General features: G+C 50.5%; 1 protein-coding gene across 1 annotated transcript in view; it reads right to left on the bottom strand.

Moving 5' to 3' along the window:
* DCAF6 (DDB1 and CUL4 associated factor 6) overlaps positions 1-25,050 on the bottom strand; it is a 117,911-nt gene that overhangs the window by 44,398 nt on the left and 48,463 nt on the right. Inside the window, 5 exon segments of the mRNA XM_076055894.1 lie at positions 5,509-5,602; positions 6,214-6,246; positions 8,591-8,871; positions 10,436-10,574; positions 22,470-22,583. Of these exon segments, the coding sequence (XP_075912009.1) occupies positions 5,509-5,602; positions 6,214-6,246; positions 8,591-8,871; positions 10,436-10,574; positions 22,470-22,583 (661 nt within the window).

Here is a 25,050-nt window from a genome sequence, read left to right as displayed (position 1 = left end):
CTCCAAAAGCACGAAGAACAACCCAGAGCCCAGGTCTACTGATGGTATCAAAGGCCTTGACCAGGTCAATAAAGCAGAGATGCAGGTCTTGCTGGAATTCCCTACACCTCTGCTGTAGCAGACGGACAGAAAATATGGCATCTGTGCAGGACCGTCCTTTCCTGAAACTGCATTTGGGCTCCGCAAGCCTCTCCTCAGCGTGTCTGGCAAGGCAATGTTGAATAATCCTTTCCAGGACCTTGCCCGGCACACTGAGGAGTGAGATGCCCCTGTAGTTGTTACAGTCTGTGTGGTCCGCCTTCTTAAAGAGGGGGACCACCAGGGCATCCTTCCAGTCCTGCAGAACCCGTCCAGTGGTCCAGACTGTTGTTATGATGTCATATAGGGCAGTCTGTGCACAAACGCCACCCTCCCTCAGCATTTCGCTTGGGAGATCATCTCTGCCCGGTGCCTTTCCTGGTCTCAGACTCCGGATCGCCTTCAGTACTTCCTCAACAGATGGCACCTTAGCCAGCCACTCACAGGGGGTGACTTCTTCCAATATTTGAGGCACCGCAGCCTCAGCAGGGTCATCCCCACTTTGTGCCACGATGTTTTCCTGGCTGAGGGATTTCCCCTCCCCCAAGACCTCACAGAAATGCTCAGCAAATCTGCAAACCTGTTCCTGGGGGTCAGAGATTGGATCACCGTTTTTTCCCCTAATGATGGTAATAGGTGTGGCGCTGCAGGTTATTTTTTTGATGGAGTTAAGTGGAGATTTGTGATCGCGGGCCACTGAGGCAGACTCCATCTCCTCAGCAACCCGCGACCACCGCCCATCCTTGCAGCATCTCACGGCTCTCCGAACCTCCGAGCAAAGGCTGCGGTGAGCCTCCTCATTCTCTGACGTGGGATTCTGTAGCCGATGACAGTGGGCCTGTCGCTTTTTCTCAACTATCCTGAACACCTCCTCTATCAGCCAGGGTCTCTGGGGAGGTCTGGACCACGTACCCAAAGCAGCCAATGCAGCTGCATGAGTCACAGTCCTAAACCTCACCCATTTACCCTCGACATCAGGAGGAGTGGGGGACGATGCCAACCGCAGCCGCAAGCGATGATGAAATTCTCGCTTATAACTTTCATCAGCTGAGACCAGGCCACTTTAAGTTGGAATGGGGTCCTGGGTGTACACCCACCACCAGAGTGGAAGATTGGCAGGTGCATCTTACAGATGACTAGTCGATGGTCAGAGGGCAGATCAGCTCCACGGTAGGTCCTGGTGTCAAGGACATGGGCTCGCATCCGCTGGTCCGTCACTATGTAGTCCAGCAGATGTTCTTGCTTGGACCCGGCATGCATCCATGATGTTGTGTGGATGCGCCGATGCCGGAACAGCGTGTTGGTAATTACAAGCCCATGGGCTGCACAAAATCTAGCAGCCTCCTACCGTTGTTATTGAGCTGATCTGGCCCATGCCCTCAAATCACTCCCGACCAGGTGCCAGCATCATGACCAACTCGGGCAGTGAAGTCACCCAACAAGATGACTCTATCCCGAGGGGCCACTTTAGCCAGCACCTGTGACAGGAGGTCATAAAAGGCATCTGACTCATTCGCTTTACCTGCATCCCTCCACGGATGTTCATCTTCGGTGGGGGCATAAGTAACCACGACCACCACTCCTCGCCTCCGGTTGATGGAAGGCGAACCCAAAGTAGCCTGGGGCTTACAGCTTCCCACACCTCACCGCCACGCTCCCACGCCCCCTTCATTCTTTTGTTCAAAAGAAGAGCCACACCCTGTTGTTTGGCAGTCTGCTACCCCGAGTAGAGGACTGTCCACCCTTTATGGTGGCAGGAGCCAGAACCGGTCCACCGGACCTTCTGAATGCCACAGAGATCCAGGCGGTACCGGTCCAGCTCCCGACAAAGGAGTGGCAGCCTCTCCTCCGCAGTGAGCGTTTGAACATTCCACGTGGCCACACGAAGTGGCTTTTCATTGTTTCTGGAGCAGCCCCGAGGGTAGAGATTCAATCTCCTGGCTCTGCCAATTGGGGTTTGGCCAGGAGACGTCAAAGACGCCTGTCCCCCCGGGGCCTCCGGCACAAGCTTATTAGTTACATTTTTTAGCCCCTCGAACCCGTCCAGAGCCCCTATTTAGCCCCTGTGGTGGTCACAGACGCCATGAGGGGAGGAGCCAATCGGAATTGGCCCTCCCCCCACAGCACTGTCCATGACAGAGTTGCCCGTCTGGCACACACACACACACATAGACACACACACACATAGACAAAGACAAGGTTTCCCCCGTACAGCCTTTACAGACTGTAGGGGCAAGTGCTGTTAGCAAGCAGCACCTATGAAGGCTGGCATGGCACACGAGGGGGTGGGTGGCCAGCACCACGCCCGGCCGCCTTTGTCTCCCCAGTGGCGATGTTTACTACACACCGCTACACCAGGTACTCACTTGAGGCTGAGTCGACCTAGGGGGGGCCCAGGACCGGTTCAGATAATTGTCACTAGGTGGTGTTGGCCGTGAGCGGGACTCAAACCCGGGTCACCGGGTTCGTAGCGCAGCGAAGCGCTAACCGCTACACTACCACTACACACACACATGGTGACACACACAGACATTGACAGTGAGGGAAAAAAAGTATTTGATCCCCTGCTGATTTTGTACGTTTGCCCACTGACAAAGAAATGATCAGTCTATACATTTAATGGTAGGTTTATTTGAACAGTGAGAGACAGAATAACAAAAAAATCCAGAAAAACGATGTCAAAAATGTTATAAATTGATTTGCATTTTAATGAGGGAAATAAGTATTTGGCCCCCTCTCAATCAGAAAGATTTCTGGCTCCCAGGTGTCTTTTATACAGGTAACGAGCTGAGATTAGGAACACACTCTTAAAGGGAGGGCTCCTAATCTCAGCTTGTTACCTGTATAAAAGACACATTTCCACAGAAGCAATCAAGCAATCAGATTCCAAACTCTTCACCATGCCCAAGACCAAAGAGCTCTCCAAAGATGTCAGGGACAAGATTGTAGACCTACACAAGGCTGGAATGGGCTACAAGACCATTGCCAAGCAGCTTGGTGAGAAGGTGACAACAGTTGGTGCGATTATTCACAAATGGAAGAAACACAAAAGAACTGTTAATTTCCTTCGGCCTGGGGCTCCATGCAAGATCTCACCTCGTGGAGTTGCAATGATCATGAGAACGGTGAGGAATCAGCCCAGAACTACACAGGAGGATCTTGTCAATGATCTCAAGGCAGCTGGGACCATAGTCACCAAGAAAACAATTGGTAACACACTACGCCGTGAAGGACTGAAATCCTGCAGTGCCCGCAAGGTCCCCCTGCTCAAGAAAGCACATGTACATGCCCGTCTGAAGTTTGCCAATGAACATCTGAATGATTCAGAGAACAACTGGGTGAAAGTGTTGTGGTCAGATGAAACCAAAATGGAGCTCTTTGGCATCAACTCAACTCGCCGTGTTTGGAGGAGGAGGAATGCTGCCTATGACCCCAAGAACACAATCCCCACCGTCAAACATGGAGGTGGAAAACATTATGCTTTGGGGGTGTTTTTCTGCTAAGGGGACAGGACAACTTCACCGCATCAAAAGGACGATGGACAGGGCCATGTACCGTCAAATGTACATGCCCGTCTGAAGTTTGCCAATGAACATCTGAATGATTCAGAGAACTGGGTGAAAGTGTTGTGGTCAGATGAGACCAAAATGGAGCTCTTTGGCATCAACTCAACTCGCCGTGTTTGGAGGAGGAGGAATGCTGCCTATGACCCCAAGAACACCATCCCCACCGTCAAACATGGAGGTGGAAAACATTATGCTTTGGGGGTGTTTTTCTGCTAAGGGGACAGGACAACTTCACCGCATCAAAAGGACGATGGACAGGGCCATGTACCGTCAAATGTACATGCCCGTCTGAAGTTTGCCAATGAACATCTGAATGATTCAGAGAACTGGGTGAAAGTGTTGTGGTCAGATGAGACCAAAATGGAGCTCTTTGGCATCAACTCAACTCGCCGTGTTTGGAGGAGGAGGAATGCTGCCTATGACCCCAAGAACACCATCCCCACCGTCAAACATGGAGGTGGAAAACATTATGCTTTGGGGGTGTTTTTCTGCTAAGGGGACAGGACAACTTCACCGCATCAAAAGGACGATGGACAGGGCCATGTACCGTCAAATGTACATGCCCGTCTGAAGTTTGCCAATGAACATCTGAATGATTCAGAGAACTGGGTGAAAGTGTTGTGGTCAGATGAGACCAAAATGGAGCTCTTTGGCATCAACTCAACTCGCCGTGTTTGGAGGAGGAGGAATGCTGCCTATGACCCCAAGAACACCATCCCCACCGTCAAACATGGAGGTGGAAATATTATGCTTTGGGGGTGTTTTTCTGCTAAGGAGACAGGACAACTTCACCGCATCAAAGGGACGATGGACGGGGCCATGTACCGTCAAATCTTGGGTGAGAACCTCCTTCCCTCAGCCAGGGCATTGAAAATGGGTCGTGGATGGGTATTCCAGCATGACAATGACCCAAAACACACGGCCAAGGCAACAAAGGAGTGGCTCAAGAAGAATCACATTAAGGTCCTGGAGTGGCCTAGCCAGTCTCCAGACCTTAATCCCAAAGAAAATCTGTGAAGGGAGCTGAAGGTTCGAGTTGCCAAACATCATCCTCGAAACCTTAATGACTTGGACAAGATCTGCAAAGAGAAGTGGGACAAAATCCCTCCTGAGATGTGTGCAAACCTGGTGGCCAACTACAAGAAACGTCTGACCTCTGTGATTACCAACAAGGGTTTTGCCACCAAGTACTAAGTCATGTTTTGCAGAGGGGTCAAATACTTATTTCCCTCGTTAAAATGCAAATCAATTTATAACATTTTTGACATGCGTTTTTCTGGATTTTCTTGTCATTCTGTCTCTCACCGTTCAAATAAACCTACCATTAAAATTATAGACTGATCATTTCTTTGTCAGTGGGCAAACGTACAAAATCAGCAGGGGATCAAATATTTCTATCCCTCACTGTACAAACACACACACACAGATAGACACTCGTGTCTCCCCGTGTCTCCCCGTGTCTCCCCCTGTCTCCCCGTGTCTCCCCATCTCTCCCCGTGTCTCCCCGTGTCTCCCCGTCTCTCCCCGTGTCTCCCCGTGTCTCCCCGTGTCTCCCCGTATCTCCCCGTCTCTCCCCGTGCCTCCCCGTGTCTCCCCGTCTCTCCCCGTGTCTCCCCGTGTCTCCCCGTGTCTCCCCGTGTGTCCCCGTGTCTCCCCGTGTCTCCCCGTGTCTCCCCGTGTCTCCCCGTCTCTCCCCGTGTCTCCCCGTGTCTCCCCGTGTGTCCCCGTGTCTCCCCATCTCTCCCCGTGTCTCCCCGTGTCTCCCCATCTCTCCCCGTGTCTCCCCGTGTCTCCCCGTCTCTCCCCGTGTCTCCCCCTGTCTCCCCGTGTCTCCCCGTGTCCCCCCGTGTCTCCCCGCGTGTACCGGCTGTCTCCCTCTCGCTCTCTGGACGTGCCCGTGGGCCCGTGTCCGACCAGTCCCCGCGGAGACGCAGACGCTTCACTGGCAGAGGACGAGACTGCGAGACGGAGACACACGGAGACACACGGAGACACAGCGGGGAGGTGCAGGGAGACACAGGGAGACACACGGAGATACGCGGAGACACAGCGGGGAGGTGCAGGGAGACAAAGGGAGACACAGGGAGACACAGGGAGACACAGCGGGGGGGAGGTACGTGGAGACACGGGGAGACACGGCGGGGGGGTACGTGGAGACACGGGGAGACACAGGGAGACACAGGGAGACATGCAGAGACACAGCGGGGGGAGGTGCGGGGAGACACAGGGAGACACGGGGAGACACGGGGAGACACGGCAAGGACACGGAGGGACACGGGGATATGGAGACATATGGAGACACAGGGACACGTAGCGACAGGTGGAGACACAGGGAGACACACGGAGACACATGGAGACAAGTGGAGACACAGGGAGGCACGTGGAGACACAGGGAGACACGTGGAGACACATGGAGACACGTGGAGACACGGGGAGACAAGGGAGACACAGGGAGACACAGGGAGACACGTGGAGAGACAGGGAGACACGTGGAGAGACAGGGAGACACGTGAAGACACGGGGAGACACGTGGAGACACGGGGAGACACGTGGCACTGCGTGTCTCTACCTCTCTCGTCCGTGTTGGGACATCCGCGTAGACCTGCGGAGACAGAGCGAGACATGGAGAGACAAAGTGAGACACGTCTCTCTCACTTACCCTGTGTGTCTCCCTCTGTGTCTCACTCACCCTGTGTGTCTCTCTGTGTCTCTCTCACTCACCCTGTGTGTCTCTCTGTGTCTCTCTCACTCACCCTGTGTGTCTCTGTCTCACTCACCCTGTGTGTCTCTCTGTGTCTCTCTCACTCACCCTGTGTCTCTCTTTCACTCACCCTGTGTGTCTCTCTGTGTGTCTCACTCACCCTGTGTGTCTCTCTGTGTCTCTCTCACTCATCCTGTGTGTCTCTCTGTCTCTGTCTCACTCACCCTGTGTGTCTCTGTCTCTGTCTCACTCACCCTGTGTGTCTCTCTGTGTCTCTCTCACTCACCCTGTGTCTCTCTTTCACTCACCCTGTGTGTCTCTCTCTCTGTCTCTCACTCACCCTGTGTGTCTCTCTCACTCACCCTGTGTGTCTCTCTCTCTGTCTCTCACTCACCCTGTGTCTCTCTCTGTGTCTCTCACTCACCCTGTGTCTCTCTCTGTGTCTCTCACTCACCCTGTGTGTCTCTCTCTCTCTGTCTCTGTCTCACTCACACTGTGTCTCTCTCTGTGTCTCTCACTCACCCTGTGTGTCTCTCTCTGTCTCTGTCTCACTCACCCTGTGTCTCTCTCTGTGTCTCTCACTCACCCTGTGTCTCTCTCTCTGTGTGTCTCTCACTCACCCTGTGTGTCTCTCTCTCTGTGTCTCTCACTCACCCTGTGTGTCTCTCTGTGTCTCTCACTCACCCTGTGTGTCTCTCTCTCTGTGTCTCTCTCTGTGTCTCACTCACCCTGTGTGTCTCCCTCTGTGTCTCTCTCACTCACCCTGTGTGTCTCTCTGTCTGTCTCTCTCTGTCTCACTCACCCTGTGTCTCTCTCTCTGTCTCTCACTCACCCTATGTCTCTCGCTCTGTGTCTCTCTCTCTCTCTCTCTGTCTCTCTCTCTCACTCACCCTCTCTCTCTCTGTGTCTCTCTCTCACTCACCCTGTGTGTCTCTCTCTGTGTGTCTGTCTCACTCACCCTGTGTGTCTCTATCTGTCTCTGTCTCACTCACCCTGTGTCTCTCTCTGTGTCTCTCTCACTCACCCTGTGTCTCTCTCTGTGTCTCTCTCACTCACCCTGTGTCTCTCTCTGTGTCTCTCTCACTCACCCTGTGTGTCTCTCTCTGTGTCTCTCTCACTCACCCTGTGTGTCTCTCTCTCTGTCTCTGTCTCACTCACCCTGTGTGTCTCTCTCTCTGTGTCTCTCACTCACCCTGTGTGTCTCTCTCTCTGTGTCTCTCTCTGTGTCTCACTCACCCTGTGTCTCTCTCTGTGTCTCTCTCTCACTCACCCTGTGTCTCTCTCTGTCTCTGTCTCACTCACCCTGTGTCTCTCTCTGTGTCTCTCTCACTCACCCTGTGTGTCTCTCTCTGTGTCTCTCACTCACCCTGTGTCTCTCTGTGTCTCTCACTCACCCTGTGTGTCTCTCTCTCTGTCTCTGTCTGTGTCTCACTCACCCTGTGTGTCTCTCTGTGTCTCTCTCACTCACCCTGTGTGTCTCTCTCTCTGTGTCTCTCTCTGTGTGTCTCTCACTCACCCTGTGTCTCTCTCTCTCTGTGTCTCTCTCACTCACCCTGTGTGTCTCTCTGTCTCTGTGTCTCTCACTCACCCTGTGTGTCTCTCTCTCTCTGTGTCTCTCTCTGTGTCTCACTCACCCTGTGTGTCTCTCTGTCTCTGTGTCTCTCACTCACCCTGTGTGTCTCTCTCTCTGTGTCTCTCTCTGTGTCTCACTCACCCTGTGTGTCTCCCTCTGTGTCTCTCTCACTCACCCTGTGTGTCTCTCTGTCTGTCTCTCTCTCTCTGTCTCTGTCTCACTCACCCTGTCTCTCTCTCTCTCTCTGTGTCTCTCTCTCACTCACCCTGTGTGTCTCTCTCTGTGTCTCTGTCTCACTCACCCTGTGTGTCTCTATCTGTCTCTGTCTCACTCACCCTTGTCTCTCTCTGTGTCTCTCTCACTCACCCTGTGTGTCTCTCTCTCTCTGTCTCTCTCTCACTCACCCTGTGTGTCTCTCTCTCTGTGTCTCTCACTCACCCTGTGTGTCTCTCTCTCTGTCTCTGTCTCACTCACCCTGTGTCTCTCTCTGTGTCTCTCACTCACCCTGTGTCTCTCTCTCGTGTGTCTCTCACTCACCCTGTGTGTCTCTCTCTGTGTCTCTCACTCACCCTGTGGATGTCTCTCTCTCTGTGTCTCTCTCTCACTCACCCTGTGTGTCTCTCTCTGTGTGTCTCTCACCCCCCCCCCACCCCCAGTGTCTCTCTCCCCGACCTGTCTCCGCGTCTCCGCTCCCCCGGCCGCCGAAGTCGACGTAGCCCTCAGCTCCACGGCTCCGCCACCCCCAGCCGCTCCGCCACCGCCAGCCGCTCCGCCCTCCGCCACGTTGGGCGAGAACAGGTAGACGCTGTCCGCCGAGTAGCTGACGAGGAGGTGCGAGCCGCTGGCGCTGTAGGCCAGCGAGGTGACCCGGTGTCCCCGCGGAGACAGCCCCGGGGGCACGAAGCGGAGCAGCAACGCGGACGCGCAGCCGCTGCGGGGACACGGGGGGGGGCCTGGGGCAGGGGGGGGGGGAGGGAGGGGGAGACACGGGGAGGGAGACACGGGGAGGGAGACACGGGGAGACACGGGGAGGGAAACACGAGGAGACACGGGGAGACACTGGGAGACACGGGGAGGGAGACACGGGGAGACACGGGGAGACACGGGGAGACACGGGGAGACACGGGGAGACACGGGGAGACACAGAGATAGATGGGGAGACACGGGGAGACACGGGGAGACACAGAGATATACGGTGAGACACGGGGAGACACGGGGAGACACGGGGAGGGAGACACGGGGAGACACGGGGAGACACAGAGATAGATGGAGAGACACAGGGAGACACGAGGGGGTGGAGACATGTGGGAGTGGAGCTATTGGAGGAGGAGGCGGGGCCGCCACACGTGGGAGGAGCTACCGGAGGAGGCGGGGCCACCACACGTGTGGGAGGAGCTAGCGGAGGAGGAGGCGGGGCCACCACACGTGGGGTGGAGCTACTGGAGGAGGTGGTGCCACCACACGTGTGGGAGGAGCTAGCGGAGGAGGAGGCGGGGCCGCCAAACGTGTGGGAGGAGCTACCAGAGGAGGCGGGGCCGCCACACGTGTGGGAGGAGCTACCGGAGGAGGAGGCGGGGCCGCCACACGTGTGGGAGGAGCTACCGGAGGAGGCGGGGCCGCCACGCGTGTGGGAGGAGCTACCAGAGGAGGCGGGGCCGCCACACGTGTGGGACGAGCTACCGGAGGAGGAGGCGGGGCCACCACACGTGTGGGAGGAGCTAGCGGAGGAGGAGGAGGCGGGGCCGCCACACTTGTGGGAGGAGCTACCGGAGAAGGAGGCGGGGCCGCCACGTGTGGGAGGAGCTACCGGAGGAGGCGGGGCCGCCACACGTGTGGGAGGAGCTACCGGAGGAGGAGGCAGGGCCGCCACACGTGTGGGATGAGCTACCAGAGGAGGAGGCGGGGCCGCCACACGTGTGGGAGGAGCTACCGGAGGAGGAGGCGGGGCCGCCACACGTGTGGGAGGAGCTAGCGGAGGAGGAGGCGGGGCCGCCACACGTGTGGGAGGAGCCAGCGGAGGAGGAGGGGCCGCCACACGTGTGGGAGGAGCTACCGGAGGAGGAGGCGCCGCCACGCGTGTGGGAGGAGCTAGCGGAGGAGGCGGGGCCGCCACACGTGTGGGAGGAGCTACCAGAGGAGGAGGCGGGGCCACCACACGTGTGGGAGGAGCTACCGGAGGAGGAGGCGGGGCCACCACACGTGTGGGAGGAGCTACCGGAGGAGGAGGCGGGGCTGCCACACGTGTGGGAGGAGCTACCGGAGGAGGCGGAGGCAGGGCTGCCACACGTGTGGGAGGAGCTACCGGAGGAGCAGGAGGCGGGGCCGCCACACGTGTGGGAGGAGCTACCGGAGGAGGCGGGGCACCACACGTGTGGGAGGAGCTACCGGAGGAGGAGGCGGGGCCGCCACGCGTGTGGGAGGAGCTAGCGGAGGAGGAGGAGGCGGGGCCGCCACACGTGTGGGAGGAGCTACCGGAGGAGGAGGAGGCGGGGCCGCCACACGTGTGGGAGGAGCTACCGGAGGAGGAGGCGGGGCCTAGCATGCGGCGGTCGTAGATTCGCACGGCGCTGTCGGCTGAGCCCAGCGCCAGGCGGAACGGCACAGCGGGGTCCAGAGCCATGGCGGAGACGGCACTGCGGCAGCTGATGAGCACATCCTGTGGACACCGTGTCACTCAGTCACTTAGTCAGTCACTCAGTCAGTCAGTCACTCACTCAGTCAGTCACTCACTCAATCACTCAGTCAGTCAGTCACTCAGTCACTCACTCAGTCACTCAGTCACTTAGTTAGTCACTTAGTTAGTCACTTAGTCAGTCACTTAGTTAGTCAGTCACTTAGTCGGTCACTTAGTTAGTCACTTAGTCAGTCACTTAGTTAGTCAGTCACTTAGTTAGTCACTCAGTCAGTCACTTAGTTAGTCACACAGTCAGTCACTTAGTTAGCCACTTAGTTAGTCAGTCACTCAGTCAGTCACTCAGTCAGTCACTTAGTCAGTCACTTAGTTAGACAGTCACTTGCACAGTCAGTCACTCAGTCACTCAGTCAGTCACTCAGTCACTCAGTCACTTAGTCAGTCACTCAGTCAGTCACTTAGTTAGTCACTCAGTCAGTCACTTAGTTAGTCACTTAGTCAGTCACTTAGTTAGTCAGTCACTCAGTCAGTCACTCACTCAGTCAGTCACTCAGTCACTCAATCAGTCACTCAGTCAGTCACTCAGTAACGCAGTCGCTTAGTTAGTCACTTAGTTAGTCAGTCACTCAGTCAGTCACTCAGTCAGTCACTTAGTCAGCACTTAGTTAGACAGTCACTTGCACAGTCAGTCACTCAGTCACTTAGTTAGTCACTCAGTCAGTCACTTAGTTAGTCACTCAGTCAGTCACTTAGTTAGTCACTTAGTCATTCACTTAGTTAGTCAGTCACTCAGTCAGTCACTCAGTCAGTCACTTAGTTAGTCACTCAGTCAGTCACTTAGTTAGTCACTTAGTTAGTCAGTCACTCTGTCAGTCACTCAGTCAGTCACTTAGTCAGTCACTTAGTTAGACAGTCACTCGCACAGTCAGTCACTCAGTCACTCAGTCAGTCACTCAGTCACTCAGTCACTTAGTCAGGCACTCAGTCAGTCACTTAGTTAGTCACTCAGTCAGTCACTTAGTTAGTCACTTAGTCAGTCACTTAGTCAGTCACTCAGTCAGTCACTTATTTAGTCACTTAGTTAGTCAGTCACTCAGTCAGTCACTTAGTTAGTCACTCAGTCAGTCACTTAGTTAGTCACTTAGTTAGACAGTCACTCGCACAGTCAGTCACTCAGTCAGTCACTTAGTCAGTCACTCAGTCAGTCACTTAGTCAGTCACTTAGTTAGTCACTCAGTCAGTCACTTAGTCAGTCACTCAGTCACTTAGTTAGTCACTCCGTCAGTCACTTAGTTAGTCACTCAGTCAGTCACTCAGTTACTCACTCAGTCACTCACTCAGTCACTCACTCAGTCACTCAGTCAGTCACGCAGTCAGTCACTCAGTCAGTCAGTCACTCAGTCAGTCATTCAGTCACTTAGTTAGTCACTCAGTCAGTCACTTAGTTAGTCACTCAGTCAGTCACTTAGTTAGTCACTTAGTCAGTCACTTAGTTAGTCACTCAGTCAGTCACTTAGTTAGTCACTTAGTTAGTCAGTCACTCAGTCAGTCACTCAGTCAGTCACTTAGTCAGTCCCTTAGTTAGACAGTCACTCGCACAGTCAGTCACTCAGTCACTCAGTCAGTTACTCAGTCACTTAGTCAGTCACTCAGTCAGTCACTTAGTTAGTCACTCAGTCAGTCACTTAGTTAGCCACTTAGTCAGTCACTTAGTCAGTCACTCAGTCAGTCACTTATTTAGTCACTTAGTTAGTCAGTCACTCAGTCAGTCACTTAGTTAGTCACTCAGTCAGTCACTTAGTTAGTCACTTAGTTAGACAGTCACTCGCACAGTCAGTCACTCAGTCAGTCACTTAGTCAGTCACTTAGTCAGTCACTTAGTTAGGCACTCAGTCAGTCACTTAGTCAGTCACTTAGTTAGTCAGTCTGTCACTCAGTCACTTAGTCAGTCACTCAGTCACTTAGTTAGTCACTCAGTCAGTCACTCAGTCAGTCACTTAGTTAGTCACTCAGTCAGTCACTTAGTTAGCCACTTAGTCAGTCACTTAGTCAGTCACTCAGTCAGTCACTTATTTAGTCACTTAGTTAGTCAGTCACTCAGTCAGTCACTTAGTTAGTCACTCAGTCAGTCACTTAGTTAGTCACTTAGTTAGACAGTCACTCGCACAGTCAGTCACTCAGTCAGTCACTTAGTCAGTCACTTAGTCAGTCACTTAGTTAGGCACTCAGTCAGTCACTTAGTCAGTCACTTAGTTAGTCAGTCTGTCACTCAGTCACTTAGTCAGTCACTCAGTCACTTAGTTAGTCACTCAGTCAGTCACTTAGTTAGTCAGTCACTTAGTCGGTCACTTAGTTAGTCACTTAGTCAGTCACTTAGTTAGTCAGTCACTTAGTTAGTCACTCAGTCAGTCACTTAGTTAGTCACACAGTCAGTCACTTAGTTAGCCACTTAGTTAGTCAGTCACTCAGTCAGTCACTCAGTCAGTCACTTAGTCAGTCACTTAGTTAGACAGTCACTTGCACAGTCAGTCACTCAGTCACTCAGTCAGTCACTCAGTCACTCAGTCACTTAGTCAGTCACTCAGTCAGTCACTTAGTTAGTCACTCAGTCAGTCACTTAGTTAGTCACTTAGTCAGTCACTTAGTTAGTCAGTCACTCAGTCAGTCACTCACTCAGTCAGTCACTCAGTCACTCAGTCAGTCACTCAGTCACTCAGTCACTTAGTCAGTCACTCAGTCAGTCACTTAGTTAGTCACTCAGTCAGTCACTTAGTTAGTCACTTAGTCAGTCACTTAGTTAGTCAGTCACTCAGTCAGTCACTCACTCAGTCAGTCACTCAGTCACTCAATCAGTCACTCAGTCAGTCACTCAGTAACGCAGTCGCTTAGTTAGTCACTTAGTTAGTCAGTCACTCAGTCAGTCACTCAGTCAGTCACTTAGTCAGCACTTAGTTAGACAGTCACTTGCACAGTCAGTCACTCAGTCACTTAGTTAGTCACTCAGTCAGTCACTTAGTTAGTCACTCAGTCAGTCACTTAGTTAGTCACTTAGTCATTCACTTAGTTAGTCAGTCACTCAGTCAGTCACTCAGTCAGTCACTTAGTTAGTCACTCAGTCAGTCACTTAGTTAGTCACTTAGTTAGTCAGTCACTCTGTCAGTCACTCAGTCAGTCACTTAGTCAGTCACTTAGTTAGACAGTCACTCGCACAGTCAGTCACTCAGTCACTCAGTCAGTCACTCAGTCACTCAGTCACTTAGTCAGGCACTCAGTCAGTCACTTAGTTAGTCACTCAGTCAGTCACTTAGTTAGTCACTTAGTCAGTCACTTAGTCAGTCACTCAGTCAGTCACTTATTTAGTCACTTAGTTAGTCAGTCACTCAGTCAGTCACTTAGTTAGTCACTCAGTCAGTCACTTAGTTAGTCACTTAGTTAGACAGTCACTCGCACAGTCAGTCACTCAGTCAGTCACTTAGTCAGTCACTCAGTCAGTCACTTAGTCAGTCACTTAGTTAGTCACTCAGTCAGTCACTTAGTCAGTCACTCAGTCACTTAGTTAGTCACTCCGTCAGTCACTTAGTTAGTCACTCAGTCAGTCACTCAGTTACTCACTCAGTCACTCACTCAGTCACTCACTCAGTCACTCAGTCAGTCACGCAGTCAGTCATTCAGTCACTTAGTTAGTCACTCAGTCAGTCACTTAGTTAGTCACTCAGTCAGTCACTTAGTTAGTCACTTAGTCAGTCACTTAGTTAGTCACTCAGTCAGTCACTTAGTTAGTCACTTAGTTAGTCAGTCACTCAGTCAGTCACTCAGTCAGTCACTTAGTCAGTCCCTTAGTTAGACAGTCACTCGCACAGTCAGTCACTCAGTCACTCAGTCAGTTACTCAGTCACTTAGTCAGTCACTCAGTCAGTCACTTAGTTAGTCACTCAGTCAGTCACTTAGTTAGCCACTTAGTCAGTCACTTAGTCAGTCACTCAGTCAGTCACTTATTTAGTCACTTAGTTAGTCAGTCACTCAGTCAGTCACTTAGTTAGTCACTCAGTCAGTCACTTAGTTAGTCACTTAGTTAGACAGTCACTCGCACAGTCAGTCACTCAGTCAGTCACTTAGTCAGTCACTTAGTCAGTCACTTAGTTAGGCACTCAGTCAGTCACTTAGTCAGTCACTTAGTTAGTCAGTCTGTCACTCAGTCACTTAGTCAGTCACTCAGTCACTTAGTTAGTCACTCAGTCAGTCACTTAGTTAGTCACTCAGTCAGTCACTTAATTAGTCACTTAGTCAGTCACTTAGTTAGACAGTCACTCGCACAGTCAGTCACTCAGTCACTCAGTCAGTCACTCAGTCACTCAGTCACTTAGTCAGTCACTTAGTTAGTCAGTCACTCAGTCAGTCACTCAGTCAGTCAGTCACTCAGTCACTTAGTTAGTCACTCAATCAGTCACCTAGTTAGTCACTCAGTCAGTCACTTAGTTAGTCAGTCACTCAGTCAGTCACTCAGTCAGTCACTTAGTCAGTCCCTTAGTTAGACAGTCACTCGCACAGTCAGTCACTCAGTCACTCAGTCAGTCACTCAGTCACTTAGTCAGTCACTCAGTCAGTCACTTAGTTAGTCACTCAGTCAGTCACTTAGTTAGCCACTTAGTCAGTCACTTAGTCAGTCACTCAGTCAGTCACTTATTTAGTCACTTAGTTAGTCAGTCACTCAGTCAGTCACTTAGTTAGTCACTCAGTCAGTCACTTAGTTAGTCACTTAGTTAGACAGTCACTCGCACAGTCAGTCACTCAGTCAGTCACTTAGTCAGTCACTTAGTCAGTCACTCAGTCAGTCACTTAGTCAGTCACTTAGTTAGTCAGTCTGTCACTCAGTCACTTAGTCAGTCACTCAGTCACTTAGTTAGTCACTCAGTCAGTCACTTAGTTAGTCACTCAGTCAGTCACTTAATTAGTCACTTAGTCAGTCACTTAGTTAGACAGTCACTCGCACAGTCAGTCACTCAGTCACTCAGTCAGTCACTCAGTCACTCAGTCACTTAGTCAGTCACTTAGTTAGTCAGTCACTCAGCCAGTCACTCAGTCAGTCAGTCACTCAGTCACTTAGTTAGTCACTCAATCAGTCACCTAGTTAGTCACTCAGTCAGTCACTTAGTTAGTCACTCAGTCAGTCACTTAGTTAGTCACTCAGTCAGTCACTTAGCTAGTCACTTAGTTAGTCAGTCACTCAGTCAGTCACTTAGTCAGTCACTTAGTTAGACAGTCACTCGCACAGTCAGTCACTCAGTCACTCAGTCAGTCACTCAGTCACTCAGTCACTTAGTCAGTCACTCAGTCAATCACTTAGTTAGTCACTCAGTCAGTCACTTAGTTAGTCACTTAGTCAGTCACTTAGTCAGTTACTCAGTCAGTCACTTATTTAGTCACTTAGTTAGTCAGTCACTCAGTCAGTCACTTAGTCACTCAGTCAGTCACTTAGTTAGTCACTTAGTTAGACAGTCACTCGCACAGTCAGTCACTCAGTCAGTCACTTAGTCAGTCACTCAGTCAGTCACTTAGTCAGTCACTTAGTTAGTCACTCAGTCAGTCACTTAGTTAGTCAGTCTGTCACTCAGTCACTTAGTCAGTCACTCAGTCACTTAGTTAGTCACTCAGTCAGTCACTTAGTTAGTCACTCAGTCAGTCACTCAGTTACTCACTCAGTTACTCACTCAGTCACTCACTCAGTCAGTCAGTCACTCAGTCAGTCACTCAGTCACTTAGTTAGTCACTTAGTCAGTCACTTAGTTAGTCACTTAGTCAGTCACTTAGTTAGTCACTCAGTCAGTCACTTAGTTAGTCACTTAGTTAGTCAGGCACTCAGTCAGTCACTTAGTTAGTCACTCAGTCAGTCACTTAGTTAGTCACTTAGTCAGTCACTTAGTCAGTCACTCAGTCAGTCACTTATTTAGTCACTTAGTTAGTCAGTCACTCAGTCAGTCACTTAGTTAGTCACTCAGTCAGTCACTTAGTTAGTCACTTAGTTAGACAGTCACTCGCACAGTCAGTCACTCAGTCAGTCACTTAGTCAGTCACTCAGTCAGTCACTTAGTCAGTCACTTAGTTAGTCACTCAGTCAGTCACTTAGTCAGTCACTCAGTCACTTAGTTAGTCACTCCGTCAGTCACTTAGTTAGTCACTCAGTCAGTCACTCAGTTACTCACTCAGTCACTCACTCAGTCACTCACTCAGTCACTCAGTCAGTCACGCAGTCAGTCACTCAGTCAGTCAGTCACTCAGTCAGTCATTCAGTCACTTAGTTAGTCACTCAGTCAGTCACTTAGTTAGTCACTCAGTCAGTCACTTAGTTAGTCACTTAGTCAGTCACTTAGTTAGTCACTCAGTCAGTCACTTAGTTAGTCACTTAGTTAGTCAGTCACTCAGTCAGTCACTCAGTCAGTCACTTAGTCAGTCCCTTAGTTAGACAGTCACTCGCACAGTCAGTCACTCAGTCACTCAGTCAGTTACTCAGTCACTTAGTCAGTCACTCAGTCAGTCACTTAGTTAGTCACTCAGTCAGTCACTTAGTTAGCCACTTAGTCAGTCACTTAGTCAGTCACTCAGTCAGTCACTTATTTAGTCACTTAGTTAGTCAGTCACTCAGTCAGTCACTTAGTTAGTCACTCAGTCAGTCACTTAGTTAGTCACTTAGTTAGACAGTCACTCGCACAGTCAGTCACTCAGTCAGTCACTTAGTCAGTCACTTAGTCAGTCACTTAGTTAGGCACTCAGTCAGTCACTTAGTCAGTCACTTAGTTAGTCAGTCTGTCACTCAGTCACTTAGTCAGTCACTCAGTCACTTAGTTAGTCACTCAGTCAGTCACTTAGTTAGTCACTCAGTCAGTCACTTAATTAGTCACTTAGTCAGTCACTTAGTTAGACAGTCACTCGCACAGTCAGTCACTCAGTCACTCAGTCAGTCACTCAGTCACTCAGTCACTTAGTCAGTCACTTAGTTAGTCAGTCACTCAGTCAGTCACTCAGTCAGTCAGTCACTCAGTCACTTAGTTAGTCACTCAATCAGTCACCTAGTTAGTCACTCAGTCAGTCACTTAGTTAGTCAGTCACTCAGTCAGTCACTCAGTCAGTCACTTAGTCAGTCCCTTAGTTAGACAGTCACTCGCACAGTCAGTCACTCAGTCACTCAGTCAGTCACTCAGTCACTTAGTCAGTCACTCAGTCAGTCACTTAGTTAGTCACTCAGTCAGTCACTTAGTTAGCCACTTAGTCAGTCACTTAGTCAGTCACTCAGTCAGTCACTTATTTAGTCACTTAGTTAGTCAGTCACTCAGTCAGTCACTTAGTTAGTCACTCAGTCAGTCACTTAGTTAGTCACTTAGTTAGACAGTCACTCGCACAGTCAGTCACTCAGTCAGTCACTTAGTCAGTCACTTAGTCAGTCACTCAGTCAGTCACTTAGTCAGTCACTTAGTTAGTCAGTCTGTCACTCAGTCACTTAGTCAGTCACTCAGTCACTTAGTTAGTCACTCAGTCAGTCACTTAGTTAGTCACTCAGTCAGTCACTTAATTAGTCACTTAGTCAGTCACTTAGTTAGACAGTCACTCGCACAGTCAGTCACTCAGTCACTCAGTCAGTCACTCAGTCACTCAGTCACTTAGTCAGTCACTTAGTTAGTCAGTCACTCAGCCAGTCACTCAGTCAGTCAGTCACTCAGTCACTTAGTTAGTCACTCAATCAGTCACCTAGTTAGTCACTCAGTCAGTCACTTAGTTAGTCACTCAGTCAGTCACTTAGTTAGTCACTCAGTCAGTCACTTAGCTAGTCACTTAGTTAGTCAGTCACTCAGTCAGTCACTTAGTCAGTCACTTAGTTAGACAGTCACTCGCACAGTCAGTCACTCAGTCACTCAGTCAGTCACTCAGTCACTCAGTCACTTAGTCAGTCACTCAGTCAATCACTTAGTTAGTCACTCAGTCAGTCACTTAGTTAGTCACTTAGTCAGTCACTTAGTCAGTTACTCAGTCAGTCACTTATTTAGTCACTTAGTTAGTCAGTCACTCAGTCAGTCACTTAGTCACTCAGTCAGTCACTTAGTTAGTCACTTAGTTAGACAGTCACTCGCACAGTCAGTCACTCAGTCAGTCACTTAGTCAGTCACTCAGTCAGTCACTTAGTCAGTCACTTAGTTAGTCACTCAGTCAGTCACTTAGTTAGTCAGTCTGTCACTCAGTCACTTAGTCAGTCACTCAGTCACTTAGTTAGTCACTCAGTCAGTCACTTAGTTAGTCACTCAGTCAGTCACTCAGTTACTCACTCAGTTACTCACTCAGTCACTCACTCAGTCAGTCAGTCACTCAGTCAGTCACTCAGTCACTTAGTTAGTCACTTAGTCAGTCACTTAGTTAGTCACTTAGTCAGTCACTTAGTTAGTCACTCAGTCAGTCACTTAGTTAGTCACTTAGTTAGTCAGTCACTCAGTCAGTCACTCAGTCAGTCACTTAGTCAGTCACTTAGTTAGACAGTCACTCGCACAGTCAGTCACTCTGTCACTCAGTCAGTCACTCAGTCACTCAGTCACTTAGTCAGTCACTCAGTCAGTCACTTAGTTAGTCACTCAGTCAGTCACTTAGTTAGTCACTTAGTCAGTCACTTAGTCAGTCACTCAGTCAGTCACTCAGTCAGTCACTTATTTAGTCACTTAGTTAGTCAGTCACTCAGTCAGCCACTTAGTTAGTCAATCAGTCAGTCACTTAGTTAGTCACTTAGTTAGACAGTCACTCGCACAGTCAGTCACTCAGTCACTCAGTCAGTTAGTCAGTCACTCACTCAGTCACTCACTCAGTGACTCAGTCAATCACTCACTCAGTCAGTCACTCAGTCAGTCACTCAGTCACTCAGTCAGTCCCTCAGTCAGTCACTCAGTCAGTCACTCAGTCAGTCACTCAGTCAATCACTCAGTCAGTCACTTAGTCAGTCACTCAGTCACTCAATCAGTCACTCAGTCAGTCACTCAGTGAGTCACTCAGTCAGTCACTCAGTGAGTCAGTCACTCAGTCAGTCAGTCACTCAGTCACTCAGTCAGTCAGTCACTCACACAGTCACTCAGTCAGTCACTTTGTCAGTCACTCAGTCAGTCATTCAGTCACTCACACAGTCAGTCAGTCACCCAGTCACTTAGTCAGTCACTTATTCAGTCACTCAGTCAGTCACTCAGTCAGTCAGTCAGTCACTCAGTTACTTAGTCAGTCACTCAGTCAGTCAGTCACTCAGTACGTCACTCAGTCACTCAGTCAGTCACTCAGTCAGTCACTCAGTCAGTCAGTCACTCAGTCAGTCACTCAGTCACTCAGTCAGTCAGTCACTTAGTCAGTCACTCAGTCACTCAGTCACACAGTCAGTCACTCAGTCAGTCACTTGCTCACTCACTCAGTCACTCAGTCAGTCACTCACTCAGTCACCCACTCACTCACTCAACTACACACTCGCTCACCTACTCACTCACCTACACACTCACTCACCTACTCACCTACTCACTGACCTACTCACTCACCTACTCACTCACCTACTCACTCAATCACCCACTCAGTCACTGTGTAGGTGAGTGAGTAGGTGAGTGAATAGGTGAGTAGGTGAGTGAGTAGGTGAGCAGGTGAGTAGGTGAGTAGGTGAGTGAATAGGTGAGTAGGTGAGTGAGTGTGTAGGTGAGTGAGCAGGTGAGTAGGTGAGTAGGTGAATTAGTAGGTGAGTGAGTAGGTGAGTAGGTAGGTGAGTGAGTAGGTGAGTAGGTGAGTGAGGAGGTGAGTGAGTAGGTGAGTGAGTAGGTGAGTGAGGATGTGAGTAGGTGAGTAGGTGAGTGAGTAGGTGAGTGAGTGAGTAGGTGAGTGAGTAGGTCAGTGAGTAGGTGAGTAGGTGAGTGAGTAGGTGAGTGAGTAGGTGAGTGTATAGGTGAGTAGGTGTGTGCGTAGGTGAGTGAGTAGGTGAGTGAGTAGGTGAGTGTGTAGGTGAGTGTATAGGTGAGTAGGTGAGTGAGTAGGTGAGTGTGTAGGTGTATAGGTGAGTAGGTGAGTAGGTGAGTGTGTAGGTGAGTGTGTAGGTGAGTGAGTAGGTGAGTGAGTAGGTGAGTAGGTGAGTGAGTAGGTGAGTGAGTAGGTGAGTAGGTGAGTAGGTGAGTGAGTAGGTGAGTGAGTAGGTGAGTAGGTGAGTGAGTAGGTGAGTGTGTAGGTGAGTGTATAGGTGAGTAGGTGAGTGAGTAGGTGAGTGTATAGGTGAGTAGGTGAGTGAGTAGGTGAGTGAGTAGGTGAGTGAGTAGGTGAGTAGGTGAGTGAGTAGGTGAGTGAGTAGGTGAGTATGTGAGTGAGTAGGTGAGTGAGTAGGTGAGTAGGTGAGTGAGTAGGTGAGTGAGTAGGTGAGTAGGTGAGTGAGTAGGTGAGTGAGTAGGTGAGTGAGTGTGTAGGTGTGTAGGTAAGTAGGTGAGTGAGTAGGTGAGTAGGTGAGTGAGTAGGTGAGTGAGTAGGTGAGTAGGTGAGTGAGTAGGTGAGTGAGTAGGTGAGTAGGTGAGTGAGTAGGTGAGTAGGTGAGTGAGTAGTTGAGTGAGTAGGTGAGTGAGTGTGTAGGTGTGTAGGTAAGTAGGTGAGTGAGTAGGTGAGTAGGTGAGTGAGTAGGTGAGTGAGTAGGTGAGTAGGTGAGTGAGTAGGTGAGTAGGTGAGTGAGTAGGTGAGTGAGTAGGTGAGTAGGTGAGTGAGTAGGTGAGTGAGTAGGTGAGTAGTTGAGTGAGTAGGTGAGTAGGTGAGTGAGTAGGTGAGTGAGTAGGTGAGTGAGTAGGTGAGTGAGTAGGTGAGTAGGTGAGTGAGTAGGTGAGTGTATAGGTGAGTAGGTGAGTGTATAGGTGAGTGTATAGGTGAGTGTATAGGTGAGTAGGTGAGTGAGTAGGTGAGTGAGTAGGTGAGTGAGTAGGTGAGTGAGTAGGTGAGTGTATAGGTGAGTAGGTGAGTGAGTAGGTGAGTGTATAGGTGTGTAGGTGAGTGAGTAGGTGAGTAGGTGAGTGAGTAGGTGAGTAGGTGAGTAGGTGAGTGAGTAGGTGAGTGAGTAGGTGTGTAGGTGAGTGAGTAGGTGAGTGTATAGGTGAGTGTATAGGTGAGTAGGTGAGTGAGTAGGTGAGTGAGTAGGTGAGTGAGTAGCTGAGTGAGTAGGTGAGTGAGTAGGTGAGTAGGTGAGTAGGTGAGTGAGTAGGTGAGTAGGTGAGTGAGTAGGTGAGTGAGTAGGTGAGTGTATAGGTGAGTGAGTAGGTGAGTAGGTGAGTGAGTAGGTGAGTGAGTAGGTGAGTGAGTAGCTGAGTGAGTAGGTGAGTGAGAAGGTGAGTAGGTGAGTGTATAGGTGAGTAGGTGAGTGAGTAGGTGAGTAGGTGAGTGAGTAGGTGAGTAGGTGAGTAGGTGAGTGAGTAGGTGAGTGAGTAGGTGTGTAGGTGAGTGAGTAGGTGAGTGTATAGGTGAGTGTATAGGTGAGTAGGTGAGTGAGTAGGTGAGTGAGTAGGTGAGTGAGTAGCTGAGTGAGTAGGTGAGTGAGTAGGTGAGTAGGTGAGTGAGTAGGTGAGTAGGTGAGTGAGTAGGTGAGTAGGTGAGTGAGTAGGTGAGTGAGTAGGTGAGTGTATAGGTGAGTGAGTAGGTGAGTAGGTGAGTGAGTAGGTGAGTGAGTAGGTGAGTGAGTAGCTGAGTGAGTAGGTGAGTGAGAAGGTGAGTAGGTGAGTGTATAGGTGAGTAGGTGAGTGAGTAGGTGAGTAGGTGAGTGAGTAGCTGAGTGAGTAGGTGAGTGAGAAGGTGAGTAGGTGAGTGTATAGGTGAGTAGGTGAGTAGGTGAGTGAGTAGGTGAGTGTATAGGTGAGTAGGTGAGTGAGTAGGTGAGTAGGTGAGTGAGTAGGTGAGCACCTCAGTGCAGTCGGGGCGTGCACACTGCGTGCGTGAGCGGAGGTCGACCCAGCGCACGGTGCCATCCTCACCACACGACAGGAACGAGTGAGGCTCACCTGGCACCACCAGCACCTGGGGGAGGGGCATGGGGGGAGGGGCATGGGGGGAGGGGCATGGGGGGAGGGGCATGGGGGGGAGGGGCATGGGGGGAGGGTGGGGCATGGGGGGGAGGGGCATTGGGGAGGGAGGGGCATGGGGGGGGAGGGGCATGGGGGGAAGGGGCATGGGGGGGACGGGTATGGGGGGGAGAGGCATTAGGGGAGGGCTATGGGTGGAGGGGTATGGGGGGGAGGGGCATGGGGGGGAGGGGCATGGGGGGGAGGGGCATGGGGGGGAGGGGCATCGGGGGGAGGGGCATGGGGGGGAGGGCATGGGGGGGAGGGGCATGGGGGGGAGGGGCATCACACACAAGCTCACCTACAAGACACACAGACAAAGCTCCCCCAGGTAGCTTCTAGCAGTCTGTAGGGCCAGGGGTCGGGAACCTTTTTGACTAAGAGAGCCATGAAAGCAAAACATTTGGAAATGTATTTCAGTGAGAGCCATATAATATATTTTAAAAGTGAATTCAACTAAATGTCAGTATAATAAGCCTCTGAATTTATTCTTTTAAATAATGTTGTTATAACACTCACCATTAATGCGACTTCTGGTGCTGCATGGATTTGCTGATGTCTTTGTAGTCGGGTTGGTACTTGGTGAGGTTAAGCTTCATGCAAGCGTTGAGGCTTTCATCCGTTAAACGTGATCGTAGGTTGGACTTGATGTTTTTAAGATGTGAGAATGACTGCTCACATGCATACGTAGATCCAAACATGGTCAATACAGCAATACTCACACGCTGCAGTGTGTGGTATGTGACAGGAAGCGCGTTCCAAGTTTTGAGAATCAGCTGGTCTTCGGGTTGGAGTTTTTTCATTTCTGTCCACATGTGCTTGCTCGCCAACTCCGCTTTCTGTCGTGTGATTCTTTCCAAATCTTCATTCAGTGACTTGAACTTATTCACCCACATGTCTGAGGCCTTCAGGTCAGCCACTTCTGCTTCAAAATCTCTGACGGAGACACCAGGGATGTAATTCAGGTCGGCTGTGTTCAGTGAACACTCGTTTGGATGGGTGATGAACTTAAAAAGACGAGTGTGCTCACGAAATTCTCCAAAGCGTGCTTTGAAGGACTGTAGGAGACTGGATGTGCAGCCAGCTAGCTGGTGGAGATCAAGGTTTTGAATGGGCTCACTTGCTGTGCATGCATCTTTAAATTGGCTCAGTTTTTCAAAATGTAGTAAACGACCTGTTTCAAGATCCGTGATGAAAAGCTCCAGCTTGTTTTCAAAAGCAAATACAGCTTGTTGAAGGGATAACACTATTTCCAATGCCTTGCATTTTCACGTTGAGCTGGTTCAGATGTTCAGTCAGATCTACGAGATAGTAAAACTTGAGGAGCCACTCGGTGTCGGCTAGCTCAGGATGCCCGACGCCTTTCATTTCAAGGAAAGTCCGGATTTCGTTCAGGCAAGCCGCAAAACGGCTAAGCACCTTCCCTCTTGACAACCAACGCACATTGCTGTGCAAAAGCAGACCAGGATAGTTATTTACAACTTCATCCAGCAGTGTTTTAAACTGGCGATCATTTAAGGCTCGGGCAACAATAAAGTTGATCACACGAATGACCAGCGACATCACTTCGCCAAACTGCCTGTCACACATCTGAGCACAAAGTGCCTCCTGGTGTATAATGCAATGGAAACTTAGGATGGGTCTATTTTCATGTTCACGGAGAAGCGCCACAAATGCTTTGTTTTTCCCCACCATACACGGAGCACCATCAGTACACACTGAGAGAAGTTTATCCATAGGTAGACTTTTTTCTTGAGCAAACTCCATGAAAGACTTGAATAAATCCTCACCTCTTGTGGACCCTTTTAATGGCAGAACAGCAAGACTTTCTTCGCGCAGTGTGTCACCAACAGCATATCTTGCAATCACGCTGAACTGCGACAAATGGCTCACGTCTGTTGACTCATCCAAAGCCAGAGAAAAGAACGGCGCTGCATTTATGTCCTTCACTTGCGTTTCCTCCACTTTGTTTGCCATCACGATGGTACGATCATGAACAGTTCTTGCCGACAGAGGCATGTCTTGTATCCGTTTGATTATCTTGTCTTTGTTCGGAAGATCATCAAAAAGTTCATTGGCTACATCCAGCATGAACGTTTTAGCATACTCGCCATCTGTGAATGGTTTTCCGTTCCTCACTATTGCTAAAGAACCAGCAAAGCTAGCCGAATTATAGTCACCTTGCCGGGTCCATACGCGGAGTTGCTGCTGGCTAGCTTGCACCCTGCTCAGCTCTTGGCACGCTTTCTTTCTGCTGTCTCCCGCAGGGTATTTTGATGCAAAGGTAGCGTGGCGCGTGTCGAAGTGCCGCTTTACATTCGACCGTTTCAACGATGTAATTTTGTCATTGCAAATTAGACACACCGCAGAACCCGCTCTCTCCACAAAGGCGAATTCTTCGGTCCATTCGTCCTGAAATGTAC

Source organism: Petromyzon marinus, chromosome 73, assembly GCF_048934315.1.
Source record: "Petromyzon marinus isolate PM22_M1 ecotype Great Lakes invasive population chromosome 73, UKy_Petmar_22M1.pri1.0, whole genome shotgun sequence".
Classification (NCBI taxonomy): Eukaryota; Metazoa; Chordata; class Hyperoartia; order Petromyzontiformes; family Petromyzontidae; genus Petromyzon; species Petromyzon marinus.
Note: the sequence above shows the minus strand (reverse complement) of the source record. Positions and strands in the feature narration are given on the sequence as shown.